The following is a 7,935-nucleotide window of genomic DNA, read 5'->3' on the forward strand; positions in this document are numbered from 1 at the left end:
ACCCCAATGCCCCTGTGTTAGGACATAATGAGAATGAGAAAGACTCTTCTGATCAGAAGGGTAAAGGTAGAGAGAGTAGGATTCTGGACGATCCTTGGAATCCCCGTAAGTGGTTTAATGACTCTCCAAAGGAAGAGATCCCGCACCCCCAGCTTGGCGAGGAAAGCACTGGTACCAGTGATAATAAGGACAAAAAAAAGCCCTCTCGCTATCAAACAATGGACCAAGCAGGGCAGTCCACACGTTCTCCGAAGAGATTACAACGTTCCCAGACCCATCCTCCTCTCAGGCCCGAGCCGTCCAAGAAGCCTAGCGGTGCAGCTAAATGGGGTCGATTGCGATCATTACTTCCAAATGTAATAAGCCACACCGTTTCAACACAGACCGCTACACATTCTGTGATTACTCCTCATCATGTAAATATTACAGACGAACTCATCACCGGAGGACTATCAACTCTCATGCTCCGTCTGTGGTTTGAAAGAGACGAGAAAGACCATCGTCGCATTCCGTTACTCCTCCATCGCCTTCGCATACGCATCAGTGATAGTTTGCACCCTTTGCATGGGAACAAAGCAGTTTTTCGTATCGAATGTGAATATGCAAATGGTGCAGCAAGATGGGTAATATATCGACAACTTCGAGATTTCATATCTCTCCACACTCATTATACCATCGCAAACGCATACAATCGCAACAAAGATGCCTTACCAGAGTTCCCTCGAACCAGTACGAATGTGTATTCTACGTGACAAAATAAAGTTTCTAAATGATTTATTTCTAGGTTTGCCTTACTTCAAATTTCTCAAACGAGAGAGTAAAGGTGGTCAATTACGACAAACAGACTTTGCTCGATTGCAAAGAGAAGCACTGGAAAACTACTTGCTGAGTCTTTTCCGCGCTGTGGTATGCATGCGAACCGTAATGCTAGTTCAATTTTATTGAAATGTCTCTAGATGTTCCATCCTACTTCCAATCGTCTGGCAGGTTTTCTCGAAATTAGTGCTCTTTTTATATCGCTAGCTCAATCAGGTGGTGCACAATATAAAGCTGGTTTCCTCCGCATTGAGTCCAGTAGCAAAGGTGGTGCCTCCTTGGGACGCAAATCTGCCCGATGGAGGGAGAGAAGGGAATCAAGATGGTGTGCAGTGCGAGAGAGTTATCTGGTGATTCTGGAAGAACCGGGAGAGGTAGGTAGCACCTTTCTGACTATAAATGACCGCTCATTCGGCATTAGCTGGCTATTTGGGATGTTTTTCTGCTTGATTCGGATTTCAAGATCGAACGGCCCACTCGTTACTATCGGAAAGGATTGCATCTCTTGCATCCCGAGCCATTGGATAAAGATGTCAATGCTGCACAGGTCCACATTGATACAGAGGCCGACTGTTTATCTGTTATAGACTCCTTCAAAAGCCGACTCTCGGTGGCTTTGCGAAGGCATCCCAAGTCTTCGTCCCATATCAATGATCAGCAAATGCCTCAAATGCGTCGTCGAGTAGATTCCGGTTATTCTGGGAGCTCAGCATCTTCAATTGCTTCTCATTCTCCAGCCGCTATGCTCGATCCGTCAACCAACGTGAACCCACTTGCTGAACCCCACGCAGAAGATTCGGGCGGGAACGGTCAAACAAATGCGGCTGAAGTGAAGAAAAAGAAAAGGCGCCAAGACGATGTCTCAAAGCATACATTCTATATTGAGAATTCACAGATGCGACTGAAACTATTTGCCAGAAATGAGGTAACTTGCCATCGTTATGTGTGTTGTTCTGACACTTATGACAAACACTAGCGACAAATGTTGCAGTGGATTACTGCACTGGAGAGAATCGCTTCTGCATCCCATTACAGTGGTAATAATCGATTCGACAGCTTTTCCCCTATCCGATTGAATGTTGCTGCTCAATGGCTTGTCGATGGCGTCAGTATTTGAGATCACTCTCTTACTTCGTTTAAATTGTTGATTGACAGAACAGCGTGATTACATGTGGAACCTTTCGCGAGCAATTATGCTGGCACGAGAGACTATATATATTCACGACTGGTGGCTCTCCCCTGGTAGGGTGCAAGTTTGATACTCGGAGCTGATTATACGTTAACAGAGCATCCTTAGAATTGCAAATGCGCCGACCCAATAAGGATAAATACAGACTAGACAAGCTACTGGAGAAGAAGGCAAACGAGGGTGTGAAGATTCACATCATTCTTTAGTGAGTCGTCTTGTTACATAGTGCTATCATTAATGAAACGTTTTTTGTAGTCAGGAAGTATCCAGTCGGACTACTCCAACGGACAGCAAGTGAGTGTACCAAAGGCTTTGTTTCTGGACATAACATGTCCTAACACCCTGGCCAAGCTATACCAAGCAGCGACTAACGTCGCTGCACCCAAATATTATGGTTCAACGCTCTCCTTCACATTTCCAGACGGGAACTTTTTACTGGGCCCATGTAATTCACCACTGTACTTGCAGAGGCTTTGATACTCATATTCTCTTTTTTCTAAGCATGAAAAGCTATGCGTCATTGACCAAACTATCGCATTCATGGGGGGCATTGACCTATGTTTTGGAAGGTGAGTTGACTCTATGTTTCGGAGCATCATTAATCGTATTATTTCTTTAGGTGGGATACACCTCAGCATGTCCTCGTCGATGATATTGAACTATCGTCCGAGAAGGCGGAGATATGGCCTGGTAATTTTTTTTGGGTTGTTTTGAAAAGTGGTACATTAAACACCCATTTAGGCAAGGACTACAGCAACCCTAGAATTATGGATTTCCATACATTGAGCAAACCAGAAGAGGATATGTATGACAGATCAAAAGTGCCTCGAATGCCTTGGTATGTCGTCACCACATTGTGAGATATATATGCTAATGCAATGTAGGCATGACGTTGGTATGCAAGTTGTCGGGCAACCCGCCCGCGACTTGGCTCGTCACTTTGTGGAAAGGTACAAAAATTCAGTGCTTCGTTATTCTTAGCACAGATAGTTCATCCCTTTGTTTGTAGATGGAATTACCTATTGAGAATCAAGGTTTGTTTCTGTTTCGTGCGTGTTGACGTGACTAAGTCGATTTCCAGAATCATACCAAACTCATGCCTTTTTTGCTTCCTCCTCCTGAGTTCAAGCCGGGAGACTTGACAGCAATGGGTTTGACTGGGACTTGCGAAATGCAAATCTGTAGGTCTGCAGGTCCATGGTCGTTGGGAACTCCAGGGCGTATTGAGCACTCAATACAAAATGCATACCTTAAAGGTTAGTAGTTTATATGAGCTTCCAGTTTGTTAGAGCTAATTTTTCCACACAGCGATTGAGCTTTCGGAGCACTTTGTCTACATTGAAAACCAGTTCTTCATATCTTCGTCAGTATTTCAATACTTGCCTATTTGGGATAGAAGAAGTGACTTTTCATCTCAGTACTGTTGTCAATGATGTCAAGGTCGAGAACATGATTGGAAATGCACTCGTTGATCGCATCATTCGGGCACATCGCGAAGGAACTCCTTGGAAGTGCTGTATTATTATACCTCTATTACCAGGTTTCCCCTTTCCTGTTGACCACAGTGATGCCAGTGCGGTAAGTATATCAACTATAATCTTTAATTTTTCTTTTTGCTGAATGTCTAGCAGATTCGTATAATTATCGAATGTCAAAACCGCACTTTGTGCCGCGGCCCACATTCTATCTTCGCCCGCTTACGCAAGGAGGGCATTGATGTCTGTGATACACTTTTATACCATGGCAAGCATCTGACACCAACTTCATAGCCGGATGATTATATGTCTGTTTTCTCTCTGAGGAATTGGGCGAAAATGCGCGGCAATGTTCTGACGACTGAAATAGTGAGTTGTATTTCCACTGGTTGGCAGAAATACTCAAGAATGATCACAGGTTTATGTTCACGCCAAAGTTTGACTTTTTATGCTTGGTAAACGCGAATACTAACCCAATTTAGGTGTGTATTGTGGATGACCGCCTTGCGATTATCGGTAGCGCAAACATCAATGAACGGTCCCAAAGAGGGGAGCGAGATTCCGAAATCGCTGCTGTTATAAGAGACACTGACATGATCAACGGGTACGTGATCGTACTAGTATTCTCTATTGCGTTGCTCATTTCATATATGTAAATTCAGAGTGATGGCAGGTAAACCTTTTAGAGTAGGCCGATTTGCGCATACCTTGCGAATGCGGCTGATGCGAGAGCATATTGGTGTTGACGTTGATGCCATGAGCGAAAAGGAATTTATGGCTAAGGAAGCACCAAAACCAGAAAACGAGCACGAGTGGGACCCTAATATGGAACAGGAGTACGGGAAGGAGGGAGAGATAACACAGGCAAAACATGAGACTCCTATCAGGAACATGCTGGCTACTGCAACAGATGGAATGAAGCAAAGTATGTCTTTTTAAGGATGTGTTTCATCCCGGCTGACTAGGGATCACAGCTGCACATGTAATAGGCGATGCAGCGGCTGAAACTACTGCCAGAAAGCTTCACGAGCCTCTATCCAAAGTCGAGTTTCACAAAGTCAACACTCCCACACAAGATGCATCTTTACAGGAGGAGCGGATGACCTATGGTCGTGATGGGCAGAAACGCCCTGGTTTTGCTAGTTCGATGGTACCAACGTTGGAGGAAAAAATGGTAGCGGAACACATTCCACCTGCTTCGCAAGCTCACGGAAAGCCAGCCGCCGGTGAGGTAAAGGAGAATGGTAACGCCATCCATAGGAAGGAGCCGACGGAAGCTCATACAGCTGATGGAGAGGCTTTCGGCGCACCTGCCCATGCGTCCAAGGATCCTCAAACAGATGACCAGCCCCCTCATGCTGAGTCCGGTGTCAATGACGCCGACGACACGGAACAAGCTGCTCCTAGCGCAAGAGCCATATTACGAAAACACCTTGCTAGCAGGCTGGGAACTAAGACTTGGACTATGCCTACTCCTACTCCTAAAGTGGACCCTGAAGGTTTCGATGATCCTGTATCTGACGCATTCTGGCGGAATGTGTGGGTTGCATGCGCAGTTCACAACGTGCGCTATCAAGTCCTTCGAGGTTGTTGATTTCGTAACTGACCTGTTTTTTAGACTGAAATTTACCGGAAGGTATTTCATGCAATACCAGATGACCTCATTACTACGTGGAAGCAGTACAAAGAATTTGTGATGCACCATGAACGGTTTAATAAAAGAGTCAGTAACAATATTTGTTTACTTTCCTATGATGCTTGCTCATTCTGTTGTGACTCCCAGCAAAAGGATAGTAGCACCCCAGAACCAGTTGCGCGAGTACCTTCTGAGACTGCGTTCGAAGATGGACCCTACCAGAAAGGTGGAGTTGCTGATAAGGCTGAGGCCATCAAGGAAGACGGGTTGGCGCAAGGTAAAAAGAGCGAAGAGAGTTCGAAAGATAGCTTTCCCGCACCTGCGAACATAGCGGTGAATGAAAAGGAGAAGGAAAAAGAAAATCGTGGCCGTAAGCCCACGAAAGGACTCGAACCATTTGATAAAGAAGAGAAGGACGAAATGGAAGAATTATTAAACCAATTGCAAGGCCACTTGGGTAGGTGATTTGTGATATAATGCTTTCTTTCACTTATACATACGTCCTAGTGATATACCCCACTCGTTTCCTCGAGGGGGAGGATATAGCAGAGAACTTCTTGTTCAATGCTGACAGGTATTTTCTTTGCATATTCACCAAACATTGGCAGTCACTAATGGATGTTACATAGAATCATGCCTCTTCCTATCTATGACTAAAATTCTTCCCTAAGTTTACATCACTGCACTTTTCTTTATAGTTAAATCGGCATCAAACAGTGCTTGTATTATTTCATTGATGGACGGTGTCACATGGATCTTCTATCGTTTTACATATCTTGAGAGTACAATGCTTATCTTCATCCTTACGACGGTTCAATCAGGGGACAACGACGTCGAATATTAATTTATCTAGTAAGGACGTTAGATAGATTCGATATGAATATCTATAGCGAGTACCCACCTTGAAGTTGTGCATTGCAGGACGCCAAGAACCCAACGTGAGCTTCATGAGGACGGAAAATGTTCAAGTCCTCTTCACTGTCGAAGATAATGATGACACCTTGCAATCATATGTGAGTGAGGCGAAGCACAAATGAATGACTGACTGCACTTACCCTCTTCCCATCCTTGGCTGAAAGCGCCGACAGGTTTCGTGATTCCTATATGCATGTCTTTCACCTGGGGAATCTTGGCCAGCAGAGCAAGATCATCTTTGATTTTCTGCCTGGCCTCTTGAGAAACCTCGGGCTTGAGTTTCCAAAGAACTGTACGATCTGTGAGCAAAGTGCAGAGATAGCTCGCGTTGGGGGGCACTTACCTACGTGATGGACAGTCATTGTTGGGAGTAATATTGCATGCTCACACAAAAATCAAGACCATATTTATACTAGGCAACGAGCACAGCAGCCTGAGTCTGATAACAGACACATGACATTCGGGATAGACATAGTACGGCCGGCCGTAACTATAGTACATGGCCTGTGTAACGGTTGTGACTCAACCGTCACTTTGAACCACGTCGTTGCTTACTCATGCCTGCTCGCTCGCGTCACATTCCTTATTCCCAAAGCCGAGCTATAATCTTAACTGTCATCACTCACTAGTCATTCGTTCTCCTTTTACGACTTAGCTCACTCTCGTTTTCATTTATAAAGGACTCTGATATCGTAGACATTCCCGAGTTGATACTGAATACACTCGTAGACTTTACACAGTGATTTAGACCAACTGGAGAGCTCTCATTATTCTATCCACTTCGTGTGACATTCTATGTGACCGTTACAGCTTGTCAGCCACAAATCGATGTGGCGTGGCATACCCCAGACCAGTCGGTGGGTGTAGTTAAGCATACACTAGTCTGAACCAATTGGTTACCATCTAACCGTTGCTGAGGATTTCGGCGTTAAGACTAGTCACATATACTATTGTTGGATGACTGTTGCATTCATTTTTGCTAGAAGCTGATTAACTCACCTGTCAGTAAAGCTAGAGTGTTCAGAACTTCGCCAGGTTCTCCAATTTTTAGTTCTCTAGAACCCTATGTAGAAATAAAAGCATGGAGTGGGTGTATTGTTGCAGTGGAACGAAACTGAAATGATGATGTAGGTCTTGGAATACTGTTGCAACTATGTGTCATGACCGGCACCGGAGGCTGGATCAAGCGGAGCTCACTAGCAGGCCAAGTGGCCCGGATGTTTTGTCATTCTGACACTGTTTAGTGAGCATTTGCCGAAGTGGAGCTAGTGGGCTTTGATTGATCACTTGGTGCATGATTGCCTATTCTTGTAACAACCAAGAGTTAGTTACTCTGGCGCACACAAGAACACACTATAAGGAAGATGTAGAGGGAGTGGTTACCCCTTAAGCTGCAGAGAGTTTGTTGGTATACAACAGGAGGACTCGCTGAGGAGTCTCCTGGATCTATTGGGGTATATATACTACTACAGGTTGTTTGTACATGTGTACTATACAGTTGATGAAGGCAGTGGCTGATGATGTCATAGGGCCTAGCCCGTATGGCCAGCTCCACTGTGTGAGAGAGTTAAGTCTAAAAGTAAAAGAAAGGCAACGCGGCGCGAGAAAGGGAAATGCCGCGTGGCACTTAAAGTATAAAGTTAAAGCGGAGAATAAAAAGGAAAGGAGATGTCCGGAAATTGTGTTATCGTAACACTACCCCCCTTCTAAGGCTCAATGTAGTTTCTGGAGATCAACTCCATTGTTCGTTGCCATCCAGGGTGCCCAGCCACTGGAGTGTCATGATGTCTATCTATTGCCTTGATCCTTGCGGACTCAGGCACATAGATTTTGTTTTTGAAATGAAAGAGCCCGTCTTTCCATAAATAGTTTTCATTGCCGTCAAGGCGTGCCTTTTCCTCTGG

At 44.8% G+C, this 7,935-nt stretch overlaps 1 protein-coding gene across 1 annotated transcript; it reads left to right on the forward strand.

Annotated features, from left to right (window-relative positions):
• Positions 1-218: 218 nt before the first annotated feature.
• Positions 219-6,445, forward strand: SERLADRAFT_362129 (uncharacterized protein; the record flags this gene model as incomplete). The annotated part of the gene is made up of 31 exons (XM_007319733.1): positions 219-729; positions 785-906; positions 957-1,190; positions 1,238-1,493; positions 1,671-1,741; positions 1,793-1,921; positions 1,977-2,058; positions 2,114-2,210; positions 2,261-2,299; positions 2,357-2,450; positions 2,507-2,574; positions 2,625-2,695; positions 2,747-2,843; positions 2,890-2,955; positions 3,015-3,039; positions 3,087-3,261; positions 3,314-3,368; positions 3,424-3,583; positions 3,637-3,723; positions 3,775-3,849; positions 3,899-3,916; positions 3,963-4,084; positions 4,143-4,405; positions 4,455-5,044; positions 5,099-5,203; positions 5,264-5,573; positions 5,624-5,690; positions 5,746-5,965; positions 6,018-6,116; positions 6,172-6,321; positions 6,375-6,445. The coding sequence occupies 28 exons, from the start codon at positions 219-221 to the stop codon at positions 5,771-5,773; spliced, it is 4,017 nt and encodes a 1,338-aa protein (XP_007319795.1).
• Between the last annotated feature and the right edge of the window lie 1,490 nt (positions 6,446-7,935).

Source organism: Serpula lacrymans (genome assembly GCF_000218685.1).
Source record: "Serpula lacrymans var. lacrymans S7.9 unplaced genomic scaffold SERLAscaffold_8, whole genome shotgun sequence".
NCBI lineage: Eukaryota > Fungi > Basidiomycota > Agaricomycetes > Boletales > Serpulaceae > Serpula > Serpula lacrymans.